The sequence below is a fragment of the Orbicella faveolata genome, unplaced genomic scaffold (assembly GCF_042242905.1).
Source record: "Orbicella faveolata isolate gen_17 unplaced genomic scaffold, um_ofav_v1 contig_13, whole genome shotgun sequence".
NCBI lineage: Eukaryota > Metazoa > Cnidaria > Anthozoa > Scleractinia > Merulinidae > Orbicella > Orbicella faveolata.
In genome coordinates this window covers 5,918,124-5,941,974 of record NW_028301540.1, presented here as the reverse complement: position 1 = coordinate 5,941,974, position 23,851 = coordinate 5,918,124, and the positions used below count along the sequence as shown (strand labels likewise).

Here is a 23,851-nt window from a genome sequence, read left to right as displayed (position 1 = left end):
ATTTAGTTTCCCTTCTTACCGGCAGAAAAAGGACGTCGAGCGAACGATTGGCATCGATACTGATTACATTGAGACAAACGACTTCAATTTGGAGCCTGCCGACAAACTCTTCCTCATTGAAGTAAGACCCTTTCTACATATGAAGTCCCTTGTACACGCAGACACGTCTCTTCAAACGCTCGACGCTTTTCCCGATAGTCCATGAGCAATTGAGCAATGGAGGTTTTTTTTTTTTAACTTAGTTGTATGAAGAAGACGAAACATTCAGGATATTTTTGAATCCGCTCTCCAGAGTGGAAAAAAATAAATCCGCAACGAATCCGATAACGTGTGGACCGCGAATCCGGATATGTTCGAGTCCGATGACGTAGTAAAATCGTGTCCAGTCTCTTACCGAACAATAAACCAATTTGGCGGCACAACGTGAAGGCCTAGTTTCTCTGGAGTGAATCCGGATACCATCGGATGCGTGTGGACAGGCGACTTCGATTTGGATACGCTACGTGTGGACGGGTAAATTTTTGAATCCGGAAAGAAAAAGTTGCGGATTCAAAAATATTCGGATACGTGTGGACGGGGCCTCAGTTGACATTGTGTGACATTGACATTGTGTGACATCGTTAAAGTGGTCTATTAGTGACATTAGTTCAGTCCCTATACTCTGCCTTTCCCGCTCTATGTAGGGATTGAACCCTACATAATTTCAAGATTAATTGCTCCTACTGATTTACAAAGATTTCCTTTCATGTTATTCATGATTTGAATTTGGTGCCACATCAAAACAATATCGATACGATACGATAACTTCATTTGTACACGGTTTTTCCATGAGTCTATTTACCTTCTAGTTGATACTTTTCTTTAGTCTCATCCAGAAACGTCAAGGATTGCACGCCAATGAGACAAAATTAATGCTCTTTATGATAAGCATCTTCATTTGTAAAATAGGGAGTTTAAGAAAACCACGATGGCAACGGCGACGGGAACGTCGCTAAACAAAAGGTTTAATGAGCGGAGCAATGGCTGTGCACGTGCGTTATAATTCTTGGTACATTTCTTTGCCTTCCTCTGCAAAACAACAAAGTGAAATGACCGAATTCTGCGTTGTCTGGAGAATGTGAACCACGACGGCTAATTTTTTAAAATTCCTATTTCAAATTTTTCGCTGTGTTCCAGACTTAGTTTTCTGATTGTTTTGACAGTGATAAACAAAGTAAATGACTTAAGGTGGCCGAACACAGTTTTCGTGTGCGCTTTGCTGATGCAATTCAGCGCGCGCACAAGGATTGGAAAAAACAAATATGCCGTCAATAGAGCGATCCCTCGATCATTTTATTTACTCAACACCCGCACTATGTGTGCTATTTTTCTCTATTTTTGAACGCAGTGTGTTGATGGCTTTAGTCTTTTATTACAAAGATATATTAGAAAAGGTAACGATGCAGAGAACCCAGCAATTCTCAGCTTTTTCAACCCAGTTAAATGCACTGCGTGCGCAGTTGCTCGTAAAATTGAGACCGATTGCTTTTGCAGAAACTTGCCAATTTCCAACGATCCAGTCGTTAGAATTTCAAGAAATTTGGCAAAAAAATAGTTCAAAAACCACGTAAATGATCTATCACAAAAAATCTGAATTTTGACATAGGGAATTTTCAATAATACAGAACATGTAGTGAAAACGATTTACGGCGAATTACGAAAATCGTCTGTGTCAAAATTTTATTAGAACAGCGTTGACAGAAGGGATTTAATGTCAATTCGTAGTGGGCAAATGATGAAAAAAATCTAACGATTGGATTTCTTTTAAGGAAACAAAAACCATTTGTTAAGCCTTGTTTTCAACCAGCTCCGTTGCCATGGCAACAGCACACCCCTTAGCCAAAATGCGAGAATAAACCCTTCTGTGGTTAACCTTGACTCTCGCAGAAAACGGGCGCCAAAGCATAAATATTTTAAAAGTAATGGTGAATTAGGCATAAGCACTTGAAAACTGTGTTCGGCCACCTTAAGAGCACCGCGAGATTCTTAGGTAAAATATAAATTCATTTTTTAATCGACGTTGTCAACACAACGCATACTGTCAATATGAAGTAACATGAAAATGACAGTTTGTGATGCTTCTCACAGATGTGATGCATCTAATTAGCGTGCAAACATGAACATAAGTGTTCTTGTCATCTGTGTGCTTGATAATGCACAGACGATGTGTCATGTCTTCAAATGTATAGATGTCCTAATGAGAAAGTACATATGAGATGTGATGTAGATTCTTGTAGTGCTGAATTATTTTCATTTCCCCGTTTTCCTCTAGTCTGGTAGAAGAGCGACCAAGGCGTTTCTTCGAGAGTACAAACAACGCTTGGAGAAAGAGAGGGAGAAACTAAACGCATCTAGCATTGCTCCCCAACAATCAAGAGTAACTGTTAAGGTTAGATGTGCCTCAAACTCACCAGAGACTTCAACAAAGGTCTCACGAGATCGCTTGGACTCTTCTAACTCACCCAGTGACAAACAGCGCAATTCTGTGACTTCAGTCACGTCATTAGAATCAAGCCTGGATGAGTCGTCCGCTCGCAAAGGGTTAGCCTTTCGCCTGCCTCCCCTGTCACATGAGAAAAAAACGTCGGGGACGAACCCACCTATGACTGACAGAGAGGGGTCTGGGGACAGTGTGACGAGCGCGAGAAAGGTCGATGTTGATGTGGGACGAAGTCCAAGGCTTGGCGGTCGAATAAATACCAGAATTGGTGACATATCAAGTTAAGTTATAGTTAATACTATTTATTGCCAGTCAAGGGCTGTATGACGACAATACTCTGTGTTAGCTTGTGCAAACAGATTTCTTTCTCTCCTTCTCAACTCGAGAGATGACGGCGTTGGAATTGGCGCGAAAAATTCCATTCTGATGACGTAGCTCCACAGACATCGATGCAGTGGCTGATTGGTACTTGCTCGTGTTTGAATTTTCCCGGGTTAGTTACAAACAAACAGAGCACTTCAAGGATCTCCGTAAAATTACGTCATCAGTGAGGTCTTCCTGACGTCTTTCTCGAGCACGGAAGAACAAAGCGAACAACGAGAATCTTGAGTTGTCTTAGAGGATGTCCTGGATTGCGTATTTGTCGATGAGCCACAAATATGTGCTTTTTTACCACGGAGAGATTTACACTGGTCTCGGTAGGGAAACAAAAAGGTTCACGAGGACTTATCTTAGAAAGAAACCAGTTATAGAGAAAAGCAGTCAGATTATAATGAAGTTTGGATATTTTGTAAAAGTGAAATTTGGTGGGCTTACTCCATAGTACATTTAGTCAAACTAACATTGGAAATATTTTAAACAGGCTCAAAATTTAAGCTTAAACTTGTAGTTTTTATTGCACGAAGCTATGGTTAAAATTGTCAACAAAAACAGTTATCGTAGCTGTTAAATATGTAATAACTGAAGAGGTGGCAAAGAAATCTGGAAACCAATCAGGCTTCAACGAAATGAACCCAAGAACTTTGTGATGTCAGTACACCGCCGTGGTACTGAGTTGTGAATCAATAGGAGTTGGTAAATAGTCTAAACAATTAAATAATCCCACCGAAAAAGTCTTTTAAACAATTAAAAGCGAAGGACTTGCTGGTGAATGTGGCTACAGATGACATAGTTTTTTTGAATCCAAGTTAAAGCCTGGTTCTTTTCCATGCTTGAGCTTCCTTTGCAACTGCACAAGCTTGTTGTTGTTACGTGATTGTCAGAATACAAAAGAGATGTATCTTTTTCCCTTAAATCTTGTAATTTTGATACTCTGGTTACAAGTGTATTAGACAATTATATGGGTAGAACATGGAGGTAAACGCCCTTTATTTTGGTGACGTAAACGCTTTACGATCACCGCAGATTATCTCACGAGACTACAGGCTCAGTACAAGTGGGTTGGGTAAGGTTGGGTTGATGTACATTTTGTTGTATAGGTTGACCAATTGTTTAAATTTTTGAAGTTTTTTTTTTGTACAAAGGATGACCATGTCAATAGAATATGCATTATTTTCTTTTCTTCTTCGAAGCACCTTTGTTTATAAAAGAGAGGCCTATACTTAAGGTCTGCTCCGTCGCCGTATTTTGAGTTATTTTGGGCACATACAAAATTACCTTTAAATGGTAGGAAACCTGAAAATAACAGTTTAATAAGATGGAAAAACACCAAAGACATAGTGATAAAGCGTAAGGGAACAGGGATGGCTAAGGATGGAGAAGATTAACACGGATTACAAACGACGAATTTGAAAAATTGAGGCCAAACTTTTCAATTTGCGCAAACCGTGACTGAGCTCCTTTAAGGTCTGCTCCGTCAGTTTCCATGTAAAAGAGGTGGTTAGGAGCTGACCCTGTCCATTTTGTGGTTTTGTAATCCACTGCGATCAGTGATTTTGTTTGTTACTGTTGGAAAATAATCTCAAGGTGACTTACAGCATGAAATATGCATGTATGTCCATGTACAACAACTTCTTACGAACCACTATACCGGATATTGTTATTCAACAAATTGTCACGATGGCTATATTTGATCAAGAAATGCATTTAATGTCTTCCGTACTCAACAGACATCAGTTTGCTATGATTGGAAGTGCGTTCAAGAAGATTCGTCCGACTCCGAGACCTTCCAAAGGGTTGCACAACCAGAGTTATCGAGCTGTAAAAATATGCAATTCGGAGACAATTTGTTGACTATTAAATGATAGACCAATTTCGATATATTAAAATTCAGCCTAAAACAATAGACTTCAGTACGAGGCCCAGGGGGAATAACTACAGAGTTTGTTGGGTTTATTCCCCAGGGCCTCGTGCTGAGGTCTTTTGTGTTAGGCTGAATTTTAATATATCGAAATTGGTCTATTATCCTGTTAGACCTTGCGAAAATTCATGAATTTTCGAGCGACGTAGCAGGATAATTGTTAAAGCTCCACAGCTATCAAATGGATATCTTAAGCCTTAAGACATCGCAATATTTTAACGCAAAATATTGCAACATGGTAGCCAAAATTGCAATGCTGCAATCTGTTGTGTTGAAATATTGCGCGTTTTGTCCTTAACCAGGTTATATTGTTCTACACGGAAATACTATAAAGTTCAAATATTTGATTTGCGGATAGGTGTGCTGGAATAACATGTAAGAGTCGGAGCTTATTTTCAGAATTTAACGGCATCTTTAAGGGTTTTCTGTTCTCGTGTGTTTTTTTTTTTTTACAAAGATCTCGTTTGCAGGTTACAACGGATCACGTGTGCATGTTATCCCTTTTGCAAAGATCACGTGTTCACGTTAGGATTTTACATAGATCACGTGTGGTTGGCTTTCAATTCAGTGCATTCCTTTGCTCTTGGGGCGTGAGTAAAACAAGGTTATAAAAAGATGGCATGCGTAGCGGGCGTTCATTTCCAAAAGCACACGAAGGGAACGGAACTTCGAGCGAGTGCGAAAAAATAAGGAGTAGGGGAACGGGGTAGGGCAAAGGAAATTATTGCTTTTCCCCACCGCCTCCCCCTTCTCTTTATTTTTTGCTGAACTGCAGGTGCGTGCGTTTGCTCGCTCGCTTGCTTGATCTCCCCGCCTGGAAATGGAAAGGAAGCGTTTGTTACGCAGGCTAGTCCATCTCAAAAGCTGTTGAATACATAAAGCAACTTACGTGAATTATTCAAAATATATAATTTATTTAAAAGTCTGGTCAAAATTGAAATGTAAATGAATTATATTTTCCTATGATGATCATACATTTTTGGTAATGTTTTCCGTAACGTGCATTGCATATAGTGTTACATGAAATAAAATGTTTATTTTTGTAAGAAAGGTTGTTTCATGACAATCAATTATTGACTGATTTTAAATCTCCGAGGAAATCCATTTTTGGACCTAAGTGCGGGGCATTTTTGACCAGAAACCAAAATGATCCATTTTGGACATTGTGAGAAGGTTGACTTCACGTTGAGAACGGGACAGAGTGGAAGTTCGGTCGCCACATAGTTGAAAAGATTGAAAACATCGAGTCGGAGTCGGTCATCATAAATGTCAATAGGAAAAAATGTGTAGTGAGTGGAATAACAAAATTACCCATTGTAGAAAGCTGGGTTGGAGATTTATGTTTTTTGGGTGGTTTTTAAAGTGTTTTATTTGAGCCAGACTGAAAGTTTCATTCAAAGCACAGCGATGTTTGTCGTGATGTCATGTGCTCTATGACGATCACCGTGGTTTGCGAAAGGAAACGAGAGCAATAAAATGTCAGTTTTTTTAAAATTAAGGTTCCTTTCACTTCTTCACTTCACTTCGTGCTGGAAGTTGGTCGGATCACTTATTTTGAGGTGCTCTTTGTATTCGTATCGAATATTTTTTAATGAAGTAAACATAAAAACTTGTAAATGACAATCGTGGATTGTTTATCTTACACAATGACTATAGTCGCGGCAACTGGGAACAATGTTTACAGATTTTCCCCGGAAAACGTTATTGTCTCTTAAGAAATGGTAAGCGATTGCTCAAGTCATTTTGGTTGTCTAGTTGGAGGTTGAGCATACTGTAAAATAACTGTGTTGCCGCCGTTAAGAATTTATGGGAGATTGAAAGTCGAAGCATTAGGGAATTTCGACGGAGAGACCTGTTTCAACATTTATTAAGAAATAGTACACCACTGCGAATACTGCTTGCGCTTTGCTGCGGATGAATGTTTTTCGGGTTGGGTATACAAACAAAACATTCAGTATAATCTACTTTTAACTACAAGGTAAGGCTGTATGATCGCAAATGAGTTGATGCGCGGTGTATGACATTTGCAGAATCTGTATCAGTCCAGAATCTGTAATCAATATGCCCGGGCAATACCGCCTTTATCAAGTCTACTAAATGCATCGAAATTGACACGTAAATCGACACTTAAGCTTCATTTATTGGAGAAAGGATTTCCTTACTTAGCAAGGCTACTAATGGCACAGCTGACATTTATTTGGTGCTTCAGGCAAAATTGTTAAACCAGTTATTTACACGTGAACAGGCAAAGTCACCTGACTTGCAATAATTAAGCTTAATACTTGCCAAGTACAGCAGCCAGTAGAGCTAGTTCAGGCAGCCAGTACTCTACGTAATTTTCATATCTTTTCCCTTGAAATGAAAACTGTAGGTCAAATAAATTAATTTTGCTATTTTATGCCAGTTAACTTTTCAACCCAAGAAGTTAAATATTAGCCTAACAAACCTTAACCCCACGGACCTTAACTCTCGATGCCCTCAGTGCAAGAGGTTCTTTTGATTTTGTAACAAACTGTGATTCGTTACACCAAAAAGAAAATTAAGACCCTCAAAAATTGGTATCACAAAAGATATCAACAATGTCTTCCTGACATGCCAACATAGACCCGCCTTGCAGCTGTGAGGATCTCCAAGAGATGACTTTGTCTTAAACTAGGCAATATTGAACACATGACAGCAGCAATAACTTACTAACACTTGAGGAGAACCTTCCATTATGATTAAGACTATGTTCACACTTGGTACCCGTGCATGGTGCCCAAATGATTTTTGCTGGGCACTAATGTGAACACACCTTTTTTTGTACTACACCACTATTTCATACCAGCCCCCAGGCACCAGTGCTCAGGTACCAAGTGTCAACACAGCCTAAGATACTAGAATGACGTAACTCTCTAGCAAATAACTGTTAACATTAAATGCCATGTTTGCTTTTTGCAATACATTAACTGCCTGTACACAAAAGTATAATGTTTCAACAAATGTTTGAACAATAATTTATACAGGAGTCTCCTAAAGAATACATCTGAAAATATAAAACAAACTGCAGTCTCTAATTTGAAAGCAAATATTCACAAAACGTAGCATTATATTTCTATGGTCTTCAAAGAAAGACTTTTCAACAGACTCGGACTTTTCATTACGATAACAGCAACGTTGCCTTCAGTCTTTTAATTACCCAATCCTGACACAATTTATTGCTCTCTAATTTCTAGATGTAGCCCCTAATGGGTTCTTGAGTAACACCCCTAAAGGCTAATATATTCTGAAGCTCTACATTTACAACAGTTTTCCTTGTTTGGTGTTTTGTTAAACTGCCTTGATTTCTTTACCAGGAACACAAAAATGATCCAGTACTAAATACATAATTAATCATTAAAACATAAAAATATTTTCTTATTTGAGCCAAATGACAATGATAACAAATTATCCCGACACAGTCCTGTTGGTATCTGCAAACAAATGTGACATTGCAGTCCCAAAAGTGCCTTTACTGTAACGGCATTTGGCATTTACAGATTCCAGAACAGAAGTCTTTAAATATATTATTATACTTTTCCATTCTGTAACTTGTAGGTTCAGGATCTTACTGGGCCTGGAAATTCTCACCATTTCCAGCCAGTGGAGACTTGGATCCATTGTGGTTCAGATAAAATACTGGGCAACCACATGTACAGTAGGACCAGTCAAATGTATCTACATTCCACAGCAAAAATTTCTGCTTCTGTATCGCAATTATGCAAATTCCTGGAATACTGCTGAGCACATCATGATGGCGTGGTGGAAGGTTTTCTCATCTTGAATCATTGCCATTCACAATGGTCATCACTTTCCCTAAAAAAAAATTGAAGAAGCAGTGTTTTCAATTTTTGATTTTGTTTGAAAAAATGATGAAACCTTAACTCTTCAACATATCGTAAAACTGCATAATTTATGATTATATCAGTGATTTATATCATTTATTTTAAATAATAATTATATGCTAATTACAAAAACAGAGAGCTTTTAAACAACTTTGTAAACTACTCACCATCAGCTATCCCATTTTGCTGTTGCATCTTTCGAATCTTTTTCCTCTTTTTACTTTGCTCTGAACCATAAGACCGTCTACTCTTCCGTATGGGACTTCGTTGGAAAAGTTCCTCTGTATTTAGCCAGGGGTGATTTAAACATTCTTGGACTGACAGCCTGTCACTGAAAAAATAGCAAGAGCCATTTTGAGATAAGGTTTGATTTGGTTGCATATTTGTAAAGTGAGGGAAGGTTAAGTCTACATCTGGCAAGGTCTACACTGCAGCTTAGCCTGCATGGCTGACAAGATTTTGTGATGGTGAAGCCATGCGTGAACACAAGTGCAATACGTAAGCAGAATTTACAGTAGGGTTAAAATAAGGTTTACATACATAACAATTTTATCATTTCTTTCTCTAAGCATCACTTACTCTGCATCTCTTTGAAGAAGTCTCTTAATAAAATCCTGTGCAGTGTGAGAGATGTTCTTAAAATACTCCTCTGGAAAATCTAGCGAAGCTAAGGAAACATTGTAGCATGTTTCTTGTTTATCTTCTCCAGCAAATGGTGACAGTCCAGTCAGCCTGTTAGTAGTTGCAAAGACAAATTTAAAGATTGTGTGTCAGTGTAGGATAATGTAGGATAATGTAAGCTGATGAGGTTAGCTGCCATCAACACCTGTAAACAATTTTGAAGGTTCAAAAAGAAAAAGAAAAAATAATCTGACCAGTAGGCAGTGTTTAAGTTCTCAGTTAAAATCTAAACACCTGGGAGGGGGGAGATGCGGAGTGTAACTTGCACACGTTATGGTTGAGCAAAATGGTATTTGCAGCAACACAACATAAAAAGGTGTACCAGTTATCTCCACCTTGCCAAGCCTGTATACTGAAATGCAGAGGTTTATGATAAATAATTTACTGAGAAGAAACTTACATGACGTAGGCAACTACACCAATACTCCTGAAAGCGTAGAAAATACAGATCAGTAAATTTTCATCATCAGTGCTGGTTTACTACTTAGGACGAGCCAAGTGGCCCATCGGGCCAGAGCTTTTCCTGGTTTCCGTAGCATGAGGCAACTAGGAGTATTACTACTCCCCCCTGAATGGAATGCTAGTCCATCGCAGGGATACCCCTAGCATTAAGTTTGCCAGTACCCATTTCTTCACCTGGGTGGAGAGAGACATTGTGAGAGTAAAGTGTCTCGCCCAAGAACACAACACAATGTCCCCGGCCAGGGCTCAAACCCAGACCGCTCGATCCGGAGATAAGCGTACTAACCACGAGGCCACCACACCTCCCACAGCCTCAATAAATACGTTTTTGATCCTTCAATCAATTAATTGTTGTACAACAAAGTCCAGTTTTTACATATATTAATACCAGTCTTGAGTGATGTTAGAGCACTAAAGGCCTAACACCAGTTAATTTAATGAATAGTGATTCCTCGACTATATCTAAACTAAAAATGCAACCTTTGATTATCAGTAAAAAGTAAATTGATTGATTCTTACTTCCTACGATTTACACCTGAAACTTAAATACTTACATGCAAAATAACAACTAACCCTTACCAAATATCACTGGGCTTTCCCACAGGCTCAAATTCAAGTATTTCAGGCGCTAAAATCAAAGTAATGAGAGAAAATATATATAATAATTAAGCATCCATTACATGTTACATATTGAATCATGTTTAAATAGAGTCAACAATTTTGAAACAGTTTGATCTTTTGTCAGATTATTACCTAAGCTATATTGGGGTACAAAAGCTAATTCTCAAGCTTTCAAGGTTTAACTCCTGGGAGGGGGAGGGACTTTCATATAAAAAGGACATGGGTGCTTGTCAAAAAGTTTGAAAAGATCCCCTAAGAGGTACCAAGATCGTGCTTTGTGGGCGTGGCTTGAAATTTTTTTTCACCCCTTAGAGGTACCAATTCTGAAACAACAATTATTAATCCCCTGCCCTATTTTTTTGGCTCAATACTCTAAAAGCTACTGCAAAAGCTCCTGCTGTGTACTTTTTGAGGCTGAAACCCCAAGAGGTACCAAAAATCACTTTTGTAAACCCTACTATGAGTACCCCTGCCCTTTTTTTATGGACAGATTAATACAGTTAGTTAAATGAATGGTGTGTGATAAAAGTGCAAATACAATGCTTACCAACATACTCAGGTGTTCCAACTATTAAGCAGATTTGCTCGCCATCTTTAATCTGTCGTGCTAAACCAAAATCAATTATCTTGATCTCTGGATATGCATGCTCTGTCATCAGAAGTATATTGTTGGGCTGCCAAGAGATAAACACACACAAAAAAGGTTTTGTTAAAATCTACATCACTTGTGAAAAATTGTGGATGAAAAGTCTGAAATTTGATAAGCATCCAAATTTTAATCATCCAAAGTTCCTTTGCGGAACAAACATTAGCTGAGACATAACAGCTTGATAATATGCTTGTTGATTCTCCGTTAGCTGTAAAACCTTGAGGGTGCAGTAAAACTATCATTTTCATATACCTATGCATAAACTTACCGCTTAAGGACATTCGCGTGCAAATTTTCCAGTCAACATAGATATTTTTTTTATTTTTACTGCAGTCAGAATATGAGTTACTTGTGTCAGAAATGCGAAAAAAAAAAAAAAAAAAAAAACTGGGGTCACCGACTACTTCAGTAGCATGTGGAAAACTACCCTGATTTTGAAAAATTGGTGCACGTAATTCAGCATCAGGTCTACAGGGGTTCATATTTTAAAATATTGAAGGTGAGTCAACGGAGGCAAACGATCTTAGTCATATTTAGTAGAAGTGGGTCTGTTGCTTAAATAATTCCAAATGTTACCAATGTTTCCACAAAACTTAACCCTTCAAGAGGCAATTGAAACCTTCACACAGATAAAGGAAGAGCCAAAAAGAACAGAATTCGATGGTGCATTTCGCAAAAAATTCAAACTTCTAGTCGATAGATTTTCTCCATGTTTTTAACTCAAACTTGGCAAAAATCCATCCCACCAGGGGTCCATAATCTTATTTTGCATCACTTACATACATCCAGGTCAAGTGTATTTATTATACTAGCCCTGGAACATAACCAAGGAAGACATTGGCATCCTTGGTGAGGCCTGTCTAAATTATGAAGTGTCTACTGGGACTCGGTCAGCTTTACTGCACAATATATTTTGTAATAAAAATTTCACTGTATGTACCTATGTACATGTACCTAATTTCTATAGATAATTGATTACTAGCTCCTAGTGAAAGTACAATCACACTATATGAAGCATGCATATTTAAACTTTTAGTTCATTCACAGTATGCAATAGCCAGCAATCGCAATCGCTATTGACATTGACAGTCCCCTCTAGGGTTTTGGTACTCAGTCTCCTTGTTGCCATCATTTACAATATTCTTCACGGCCATGTACATTGGTTTTTGTATCCTTGTTTATCTTGAACTTTGCCTTTGTTTTTGTTGTTGAGTGTAATTAGTTTTACTTTGATTAATTTCTACTTACTGATGTTCTGCCAATTAACTTCATATTGCATTGTGGTGAATAAAGGCTGTCTTAATCCTAACCTTGCCTGCAGTCATGTTGGGTAATTCAGGCCATTAAAAGATATTGAAAATGCCAAAAAGATGTTAATTAAAAATAGGCAGTTAACAGGTCATGGTTCACTTAGCAGTGGGGTTCTGGCAGTTGATTTAATTTACTAAAACAACCTCTAGATATTGTGTCTGTGGTTTGCACTAAGAAGGAAATGTCAGACCTAAAATAATACCGAACTGTACTAAACATTTTAAGTACTTAGTTTCATGTTTTAATTACCTTGTTCTATATTTCCACCAAATTCCCAAAACAATGTATTTCATAGCAGTACAAATCTAATTGTTGACATTTCTATTTTATGTTATTTTATTTTAGAAGGTTCTACTTTATTATTATAAAATATGCTACAAAGTGGTGAAAAAAATTGTTGTATTTGTTTTTCTGTCCTTGACAGTTCTAAAGTACCTCTGTGCATGGGGTATATTCTTAAGCACGTTCTGGACAAGGGGGTCTGCACCACATGCCAACCTTAAGACCCACATTTTTTGCTGATCATTTATAGGATTAATTTAATGAGGTGATGTTTTGTAAATCTGAGACTGAGGCCATCATGACAACAATTTGAGGAAACAAGCAGGAGATTTTTCTTTTGCAGAAAAGAACAATGCCATATTGCAGGCTAAGTAAGCTAAGTAAAACTCTGGGGCCAATTACAGCCACACTTTAAGTCTTGCTTCAGTCCCTGTTAAATCAGGGGTGGCGAATGGTCATTTAAATATCACAGGTCTTGTACTCGAGTTTTTTCACTAAGCTGTTTAGCAGTCTTAATTTTTTGCAATGCTAAGAAAGTCTCCAAGTATTTAATATGTTTATTTTATTTTTTTTAATAAATGACGTCTGAATGTCTTAGAGCCTGAAATTCTGGAGCTTGCATGTAAAACATTTTGAAGACTCAGTCTCACAGTTGCAGAAGTCAAAATGTCTCGGGCTGGCAAAGAAAAATGCTAATCTTGACTTCTTGCAAAGTCGCACATTTTACCATTCACCATCCTTATATAACTCGTGTCTAAAAGCAATACTCTAGCTGCAAAAAATCAGAAGTGCTCTTTTGTAAGGCAGACTTGTTATGTGAATGCAACACAAGCAGTCCCACCAAATGCCATTTGATCAATCATTCTCAGGCAGGCTTCACACATAACATACAACAGCCTGTACAACAGTTCAGCAATAGAACAAAGCCAAATGGAACAAAGACAAGCTTAACCCCTCTTGAAAACTATGTGACAAGTGAATCTCTTGCTTGCGTCCAATCAAGATAAACTGTCATTTTTTCTCTACCAGTTTTTAACACAGGAAAGCAAATACTACAACACAAGAACCTCTTGTGGTGACCTACAAATAGTTCACTTTCACACAGAGCACAGGAATGCGTACAAATAAGAACCTGCAGTTTTACACTTTGCTACATTAAAAAACACTAACAAAATGCTGTTTCCAAGACAAGTATTGAGCACTTCTTTGTTGACAATAATTTTTAATATGTTGTTTCGTTTATTTACCAAATTCAAGGGAATACAGAAGGAATGCTTGGCATGGGGCAGACGGCAGGAGAATGAAACAGGATCTGGTTTGAGTGTGATATAAACAGAACATAAAAGATTTAAATAAACTCTTTGACGACCTCTTAGGTACTTTGATAGATACCGGCTCTTTGATTAACCATGTATTTCAGTAAAGACCATATAAGGGCATGTTGTTGACAGGATAAGATTGCGTGATGGGGTGCAAAAACCATAACTAGTCGTGTTTGTTAAAACAATCGTGGAAAGTAATAAAACAGCACAGAACTCAGATTTAATGAAGTTATACCGACGCTTTTAATTTCAATACGGAAAATCAGTCTTCCCTTATCGTCTGTCCACATACATTTCGTTTTAACCGTGACATGCAAAATGTTTCTCTGCGGGGATGGTCGATTACATTCAGGTCAACATTTTTACAATACCGCGTGCAGCAAAAAAACAAAATTACAAACATATTTTAGGAATGAAATTATTGGGAAGTCATTAAGTTGAGCCCTTGAAAAATGTGTCACACTCTATTACGATGACAATGACATCATTTCCTACACAAAGGAGGAAAACATGAATCTTTTGTGCCACGGATTGTCATGAAAACTCACCAACCAAGGCAGGTGGCATAATTTTACGAAACCCACGAAAAAATACTGTTCCGTTAAGCTTGAATAAGTCCGACCCCACTTTGAGATTTCTATATGTAGAACCGCAGCATCTCGGAAACACTTTAAAATTATTTCCTTGCTCAACAAAAGTGTGACATGTCACTGTATAAACCGGGTCTACAAGAAAACATTCTCCGCATGACATAATGTCTACAACTGATAACAACGACTTCTTCGGCTAATTTAGCTCCAGGCGGCGAGATCGAAAGTATCAAACATTATATGCGCCTAATTCTACTATGCAAATAAGCTCTGTGTTATGTTGCCGCGGAAGGGAATTAAGTCTTATTTGTGTAGACGCTCATTTACGAGATTTCCATTAAATGTTGATCATTGCCGTGTTCATTAATAATGAGCTTTGAAATGCCTGTGAAATGAAAAGCGAAGATCTGTAGACGTGAAATATTAAAGCGTCTAGAATGATTTTTTTGATGAGCAATACGCAACAGACCACATACATTGCTCAAGCAAGGGCCAGACGCGTATTTCAATATACAAATGTTCAATTTTCGAGAATAATTGTACATGCATTGCAAAACCGTAAATCGTAATTGGAAATCGCTCATTACGCGCGACCCGCTGAGCAAACAAGCATCTCCCTGGGTAAATTGATTGAATTTGTCTGTGACAAAGAAATTGACTGTTCAATGTTTGCTGAAGTCTCCAGGCGTAACGACAGCCCTCACGAAAATTTAGACCCAAACAAACATTAGGAAGCAAGAACAACTCAAACACAATATCAACACCACAGGCCTCACACTTCTCACCTTAATGTCTAAATGAACGTAGTCCTGATCGTGCATGTGTTTGACACCTTCGAGAATCTGTCTGAGTAAAAACACCACTTCTCTTTCGCTTCTACTCGAAGCAGGTTCGTCGCTATCGTAAGCGATGCAGTGCCGATGTAGATCCCCGCCGAGTGCGCTGTGGATAAAACACACAGCGTCAACATCACAGACCGCTCTATCCTTAAAATAAAATTATCGAACAAAATTCTCGAACGACGAAGAAATACTCACAGTTCTAAGATGAGAATGACCTCGCTCCTGGTCTCAAACACATCGTAAAGTGTGATTATCTGTGGATGTTGATGAGGAAAATTCGTCGCGTTCAACACTTCCACTTCATGCCAGACCTCGGCTCTGCAGTCTTTGCCTTTCCTTCTCTTGCGGACAAACTTAGCAGCGAATTCCTTCCCCGTTGCCTTTTCTCTACAACGTTTCACGACTGCATACTGCCCTCTGAAAAGTGAAAGATTAACGCCATTAGTCATAAACGCTGAACAGAAGAATCTAAGATATATTTCACGCAACAACTCAACATGCTCCCGTACTCACCTTCCAATTTCGTCGAAAATATCGAAGTAATTTTCAATCGGTTCTGTGCGCGGGGTAAGGGCCATTGTGAATGATAGTCAAGGCTCCCCGCTTGTCACAAATCTACAAGTCGAAGAGTTTCAATCCGAAGTCACCTTCCTGTACGCCCAGCCAGTATAGAAATATTCGGGCAGCCTTGACCTGTCACACTCAATCTCGCTCAGAAAATAGGTACTTCATTAACTCCGCGCGTTCTTGCCGCGCATTTGCTAATTGATCGACCAATCAGAATCGTCGAATGTTATTCGGTGTCCGCCTTCCCTTTATCGTCACTTCCGCCCACTCGCGCAGTTCCCGTATGATCACCCTCTGGAATGCCGAACTGTCATCGAAATCTCCTTAGAAAACCTGTTTTGGTTTCTCAGCGGATTGATCTCCCAAAATGATTTGAGGAGAAAACGCATCTGTTTTTCAGCCTCCGACTAGCTGACAACAGTTAAAGGTAAAACCGCCAAACATTTCGCACTCAAGTTGAAGTGCACAGGAGATCGGAATGATTGTATAAGAAAAAGGGACGTTAGGTGGAAGGTATAATGGCCAGCAAGGCATGTTTTGACTATGGCTTTCTTCGAAATCTAAGCATGAATAACAGAAGAAATAAAGTCGCTCCGGCCCTTCTGCCAAGAAGGCGATGACAGGAATATTCTTAAAAATGAAAATAAACAACTCTTTTCAACGTGCGGTTTATCGCCACCTTCGATTGTTTTGGTTCTCTTCCAGGCGAAGCAGAAACTATTATTTTTGTATATGCGAAAACATTAGGACAAATAGCTCGTGCAACAGCAATAATTTTTAGCTACCGGTGGGCAAACAGTGGTCAATAGTCCATCTTCAAATTACCATCACTTGTGGAAAAATTACCCCGTGCCAAATTTACTTTCAAGTACTTTAAAAGGAGACGTTTACAGTTTGTCAACCTACCAAGAAAGAATCGTTCAGGAGCTATTTTAGTTCGGAGAATGTGAAATATCGACGAAATTGTATTCCAGAGGAAATATTTGACATTTCAATCCAACATCCTGTTGTTTCTGTCGTATTTTTGTTGCCAAAATCGGATAGCATCGTCAGCTTTCCATTTCGATTCGATCTTATCTGAAGGTATTTTACTTAGGGTTATCGCAAACAACCGACGGCTTATGAACCTAATTGCGTGTCAATGACAAAAACATGTAAACAATGTCCTAATCTCTGGGACGAAACCATACCACCGATTCCTGAAACCGTAATAAAGTAACCTTTTGCGACCCTTGCCGTGTGACACAACATACACAACAAAACTTACATAACAAAATTTTTCATAGTTTACAACGCACGTGCATTCGTCCGTCTCTCACTCTCAAAGCTTGTTAAGTCACGCTGGTATTTACCTGCGCGCAAAGCAATCCTGGCATCTGGTGGCTGGAATCTCACAAACACCGAATATCCGAGATTTCCGCACAGAGTCGATTAACTGTTACTACCTTTATAAGCAGCTATTTGAGTCTTCGCTGCGTGACCACCACAGGAAAATGTCCATTTTCAGACTTTGTTGGCACGTCAAAAAATACCACCCCCCCCCTCAAAAAAAACAATGTTCTTTATTAATTTAAACTTATTTTCATCACCCCTCCGCTCAACAGTACACTAATTTTTCAAGTCAAATGCCTGTTTTCAATTTTCTTTATTTGTTAAAAATTTCACAGAAATCACTACGAAAGCACAGCAGATATTGACTGTAAGTACAAAACTAAGGAAAACAAAACCTAATACATATTTATATTTACTTCATACAAATGAAAAACAACTTAGAGAACGGAAACTTTACATTTAAAAATTCTAATAAATACCCTATTAGGTTTAAGACCTATGACTCGCAAACTCGATTGTCACGCAATTTGATTGTCACGTAATGCTTCTCCGGTTGCGCGACGACCAAAGTAAGGGTGCTTTCCTCCTCATAATGAGGAAATATTACAATTTCACAGCTTTAGATAATTTATCTTTTCATTACAGTTAATTTGGATTTTTTTTTATAATGTTTTAGTCTTATGTTAAAATAGATTACTTGCACAATTGGTGAACCTATTCCGGTTCCTAGCGGCGCTGAGAACTCTTGTGCGTCAATAAATTGGCACGAGGCAACGCGACATATCTACAATTAACACAATTTCTATGGAAAAGCTGTACCAGCGAGTTATTCTTACATCTGCCGTTATTTTTACCTGTCATATTTTTAGATCTACATGGGTGGCGTGGAGCACTAATTTGGCCTATCGGTACACGTTTTAGACGTTTATCAGTTGTCACTTGAACCTGAAGAGGAGACAATTTGCCGGATAAAAATTTAGGGCCCTCGCGTCCAACACTTACACTTAGTAAATCCAATTCTATATTAGATAGCGGGTGCACCAGAATTACCCAAAATTCGTCTGTCCTCCATACAGCTGTTTGAAGAAAGTTTGCCCTACAAAAGCGTGTAAGCGAGCGTGACAATGTCGAAAGGTATTGTGGATGTTGGTTTCCTGTTGCTTGATTGAAGCTCAAGGTGTTTCAGTGTGATAGAAGGAAGCAGCACAAACACGTGTATTCATGCTTCCCCTTCATTCTTGCTGAAACAGTGTGAACTTCAACCAAGCAACGATACACCATCACTACCTACATTACCAATAATTGGCATTGTCGCGCACGCTATTATGCTCTTATAGGACCTTTGTCGAAACAGCTGTATGCTAGCGAGCGGGCGCGCCAAAATAACTCAAAATTCGTCTGTCATCCATATGCGTATACAGAAACAACTTTAGTTTCCTGCTACCAACACTACCCTCCCTACTTCACACCGGTCTACACCCTCCGGTCCACAGTTTCCTACCCCCTAAAGCCATTTAACAGACCAATAAAACTGTCAATCAGTCACACCTATAACCACAGATCTGAATCAGTTTTTAAACACATTTTAACCACGCTCTCACTCATAACAAATTAAGAAATTATTCAAGGAATTTCCTCCCATCTGTGCATCACTTTTAATCCAGTGGTAAACCTAAAGCGACTACTCTCGATGAAGGCACCTCGATACATATCACAAATAATCCTATCAATAAGGAACAGCCTCTTTATAAGCTGAGCCCGACAGAGGCTACGAAGTTCGACGAAAATATGGAGAAATCTTTATATTTTTATCGCCCATTGGAACCGTGCACGCAAAAATAACAATGACATCTTCATTCACTGATAAATCTTTGCTGCTTTACCGACAAGACGAACTTCTGGGAATTACAACGGCCCTCTCCACGCCTTAATGCATTTGCATTTCTTCTTACTTTAAAAACCATTCTAGAAGCTATCACTTGATATCGCAGAATCATCTAAAGACGTTCAAAGGTCTGCAATGGCAAATCATGTAAACTATTCTTTCTCTACTACATTTTAGTATAATAATTTCTATCTTTATGTGTACAATTAATCCCCCCCCCCCACCCCTCTCCATCTCTAGGACAAAGTAGATGAAAATTCTCGATTTTAGCCAGTTTTTTTTTTGTACGCAGGACGTTTTGTTCTATTAAGATAGCACCTCCACTTGGTTAAGTAGGAAGCGGTAAGTATGGCCCAAAAGATTTCTAGCAAAGAGAGTGAAAATTTTCACTCAAACTCACAGAGCTTCCCTTTGCAACAATACCTTAACAAAGAATTTTTAGAAATATTTATGTCAATCACATTCAGTGATATCTTTAGCTGACAAATAGACCACTCCACCTACTTTCGTGTTATTTTTGACTCGCCGAACTATTTTGAAGCATCAGTTAAAAGTTCTCAATTGAAATAGTGATTTAAACGTTCCCAGCGTTTGTAGATTAATGTTACATTTAGGACAAGCCGGGCGGAATTTAGTCACCGCTTAACTGCCACACAAGGCGGGAATCGCTTCAATCCTTACAAATCCAAAGAGCAGCCGGTGTATTTCATATGTGTACGAAAAGCACCTTCCGTAGAAACAGACAAATACTCGCATTAGTTGACGTATCTTCAATTCCACTATCCTTTGTAGATCAGTTTGACTGACAGATCACTGCATTGCAAAGGTTTCCGACTCCTCCACGGCAAACGTGAGCTTCTCCAGAAGTTCTTCATAAGAGCGATACAAAGGCAGGTCCAACCGGTTAAAACAGGTATGAGCCCTGCGTTGCAAACACAAAAACAAGCAGACTTTGTCAGTAACAACAATATAGCAGTTAGTTTACCCAGTGTTTAGCAGTGGTCTATTGAGATCCAGTCCATTTGATGGGCTGTTCCAGGGTTGATTATTCGCCGATAATCACCGTCTCATACATTTTGTCATAATCATTTATGGCATGCTGATCCAACAAAGCATTCTCTTCACTCAAGTGGCCAGGCACCAGCACCCATGCAAATTTATCGAACAAAACGAGGTGTTTACATAAGGAAAGAGTTCAATTCCCAGAGGATTGGTCTTAGACACCAACATGGCCACCGTTTCCTTGTTATGAACACCAGTATGGAGATGGCGAGCAATAGATACCCTCCCCACCTCTTTTGTCAAGGGTTCTATAGTGAGTTTGTAATTAACAGGCCACCGCCAAAGTGCTGAAAACCCACCTGGGTAGTTTAGTGTAGTCTCCCCATCTCTCGATACAAAACTTTCTTGGTCCTGTACTGCCGCGTAGAGCAGCAAAACCTTCGTAAGGTATGCTAGAGGTCCCAGTGACGAACTGTAAAGCAACAAAACCAATGGTTAGGCAAAACGAATCCCAGTGTACGCCACCGAATAATTCTGAAAAAAGGTGTGCACGCTACCAGCTGCAAAAACCTCAAGAGTTAATACAATTTTGGTGCTCTAGTGATTCACAAAATGAAGGACAGTATAGCTGTTATTACAGTGGAGTCTGCGGTCAAATACTCCTGTTTAAAAAAGACATGCGAACGAGGCCAAAGGGTCAATACTAAGCTGAATGGACAATTTCGCCTCGTTTGTACGTCAAACCACTGATAGTAACAGCTATTGTAAGCCATCTACATTCTTGCACGTAAGGACACTTTTGGATCTCTTATGCTGACTTAACACAAATATCCAATGCAATTGACTGAAAAAGGCCGCGGAAAAAAGCGCGCGTAAGGCCTCTGACACTCAGAGTAAGAATCACATGGTATGATTCACTTTGTATTAAGTAGAGATTTACACATAAAGCTTATCCGAGACGCAAAGCAGATTAACAGAGATGAACTGTAGTGATCAAATTTTGATTAAATGCGAAATGACTAATACGCTTGCTTGAGAAAAGCAAAGACAGAGTTAATACTATTAAAAGATCAAATATAACCACAAACTCTAAGCCAAATCGGATTTCCCAAGAGATCACAATTTTGCCATACAACGCGAAACTCTAATAAATCTTATCAAAGTTTTAACAAAGATCAACAGTAGCGTAGAAAATGCCGTAAAGCCCAGAACACATTGGAATCTTGACAAAACGGACTGCCAAATCAACAAAAACCAGATTACTAACTGTGAAACTGCATTTTTGCAGCTGGAACGGCAGACCGGTCGACACCGAACTATTTGTAAAATTTCTGGACCAAAACCTAGAAGCTGCTAGAAATGTGATGGTACGTTTAAACACGCACATACCTGTAAGAGTCTTAACTTCTGCTCGTTATCAAAAGACCGGACGACCTTCCAGAACCACTTTATCACTTTGTGATTGCCATGGTAACCTGAAATTATACATAGCAATGGTCAATTTAAGACATCAAAAAGGAAAGTTCTTCTTTATTTGACTGTGTGACTAAAATAGTAACAAAAGTGTAAAGCAAAAGCACAAGCAAGGTTTCTCTCTCAAGCTCTCTTCACAGATTCATGATCTCGTGAGTAAGAGTGCCAACAAGGCAGTGACAAGATTTATTTGCTCGTACGTACGACAAAATATTTTTTCCATAGAGAAGTCCTCTTGTCAAAATGTCAGCATCCAACTTTTCGAACGAGGTGAGCTTTTTATAAAAGGGGGAATTGTTTTAGTGGAGTATATGGCGATATATAATCGGAACTCGGAAAGCCAAGTGAGCGAACCTGTCGACTTTCCGATGTCTTGTTTCCGCCCTATACCTCACAAGGGAGTCTGTTCACAGGTTTCAACTTGTCGAATAAAACCTTGCTAAGTGAAAATTCCTCGTGCACTACGTTCAATCGACTTCTCTCTTTACCTGAGCGATATTCTGTGTTCTTTCTCCAGTCTTCGATGTCGATATCTGCCGTGCCTGAGATCACAAGTTCCAGCTCGCGGGCATCAAACAGATTGATCAAGTTAGGATCTAGGACCTAGAGAAAAATGGTTACGGTAAATAAATAGGATACCGTTTGCCCGAAAAATAGCGTTAAAATCTTATAAGTTTGAGTCAAATTTGTAAAACGCTGTCAGAAACTGAGAATATCCTTTAAACCGAGTTAGGTTTCTAACTTGGTTCCTAACTGCTATGTTAGTTTATCTCGCCAAAAGAAAAATAAAACTTCCAAAATCAAAGCGATTCATTTTATGACGTAAAAATAACCGTACAACATTGTCAGGCCTGATTCACCAAAAGAACAGTTTTCAGGATGCATAATTTTTTTCCAACCTACTCAGCTTGTTTAGTTTTCCTACTATTCTGAGTAGTTTTTTGCCTAATGAAGTTAATTGTTTTTATGCTGTTTTCTTCTTTTCATGAAAAGGCTGCAAAAAAATAAATAACTAAAATAAAAAAAATGTTAGGGCCAGAGAGGTCGTATCGAAGCCACTCCCAGCCCATGATAAATTTTGGATAAAACTTCGTTCCAAGTGAAGTTAACAAGGTTCAGATGATCGCAAACGGATTACTATTAGCGCCAAATGACGTACAAAAGGATTAAGGGTGTGTCATAAGACGCCCACAGTGAACGAACACGGAAAAATCACTGATCTAGATCCAGATAGTACGACCGCGGTTGATTAATAATCTGTCGTCTTGGAAATATTTCAAATTTCGCGGCGTTCAAGTACCTCATTGAATCCATTGACAATGCTTTCCATCTGTTCAGCGACTCCTCTTTCGACGCGCCATCTCACCATCTGCTCCACGTACTCGTGCTTGTTGCTTTCTGTGACTTCAATTTCTTTGCCGCCTGGAATGAGCTCGCGCTCTGTCACCTGAAAGAGTCGAAGGATTGATGAATGAGCGAAGATTTATGGGAGAGTTTCGCGATGTTCTGCAATCATCAGGTGAAGGGTACGAGCCTTTAAGTTAATTAGAAGTAGGTAGATGTGTAAAGTGCTTACTTAAGCTTAGTTCTTCGCGCCGCCGTGTAATATCCCCTATATACATTAACTGTAGCCACGTCTTTATCACCCGTAAACTTATCACAAAGCGGGTAACTGCAGATTTTGGCGGGAAACGGGTAGCGCAACGAGCGCGCACCGAACGCCGAGTTTTCGGCGGGAAACAAAGTGGTAACTGCGATGTCGGGAAGAAACAGGGCTGCTTTAACAGGGAAAAAATTAAACAGCTTTTCAGCATTCGCTTGTGCAAAGGAAATTTCCTACAAGGTATGGAATTGAAATGGAGGATTAGTCAATAGATGGGTGTGGTAGGATAAGCTTACAATCGTCATTTGCGTGGAATTTTGGGCGATAAATGTTTGGCCAAAGTTTTGTGACTAAAGAAACCGTAAGATACAAATGGTCAGGGCGCAGTATCTCTTCTCGTTTTGGTCGGGATTGCAAAGGATTTGGAAAATAAACCATTTCTTTCTTTGGTTGGTAGAAAACTCTTAAAAGTGAATATATTTAATGCATTAAATTTGAAGAGAGGAGAAAGATGTAAAGGCATAAATGATCGCCACAGTTATGTACACAACTTTTAAGTTGTGCAAAAGCAGTTGTGAAAATAACGCC

At 38.9% G+C, this 23,851-nt stretch overlaps 3 protein-coding genes across 6 annotated transcripts in view; 1 reads left to right on the top strand and 2 right to left on the bottom strand.

The window, feature by feature from the left end:
- The window catches only part of LOC110051918 (uncharacterized), a 30,198-nt gene extending 24,370 nt beyond the window's left edge, over positions 1-5,828 (top strand). For all 4 annotated transcript variants that reach the window (XM_020758019.2, XM_020758018.2, XM_020758017.2 and 1 more), the window contains exons 14-15: positions 26-121; positions 2,312-5,828. In XM_020758019.2, coding sequence (XP_020613678.1) covers positions 26-121; positions 2,312-2,764 — 549 coding nt within the window. In that variant the 3' untranslated portion in view covers positions 2,765-5,828. The remainder of the gene's footprint in view (positions 1-25; positions 122-2,311) is intronic.
- A 1,072-nt stretch (positions 5,829-6,900) lies between these two features.
- Positions 6,901-16,179, bottom strand: LOC110052086 (serine/threonine-protein kinase 17A-like). The gene is made up of 9 exons (XM_089284272.1): positions 15,915-16,179; positions 15,597-15,818; positions 15,345-15,501; positions 10,953-11,079; positions 10,364-10,412; positions 9,723-9,749; positions 9,221-9,373; positions 8,809-8,972; positions 6,901-8,612 (listed from the first exon to the last, which is right to left on the bottom strand). The coding sequence occupies exons 1-9, from the start codon at positions 15,977-15,979 to the stop codon at positions 8,572-8,574; spliced, it is 1,005 nt and encodes a 334-aa protein (XP_089140398.1). The 5' UTR covers positions 15,980-16,179; the 3' UTR covers positions 6,901-8,571.
- A 1,415-nt stretch (positions 16,180-17,594) lies between these two features.
- The window catches only part of LOC110051903 (uncharacterized), a 29,630-nt gene continuing 23,373 nt past the window's right edge, over positions 17,595-23,851 (bottom strand). Inside the window, exons 23-27 of the mRNA XM_020757991.2 lie at positions 22,961-23,107; positions 22,149-22,263; positions 21,577-21,662; positions 20,547-20,659; positions 17,595-20,107 (exon numbers count right to left, since the gene is read on the bottom strand). Coding sequence (XP_020613650.2) covers positions 19,996-20,107; positions 20,547-20,659; positions 21,577-21,662; positions 22,149-22,263; positions 22,961-23,107 — 573 coding nt within the window. The 3' untranslated portion in view covers positions 17,595-19,995. The remainder of the gene's footprint in view (positions 20,108-20,546; positions 20,660-21,576; positions 21,663-22,148; positions 22,264-22,960; positions 23,108-23,851) is intronic.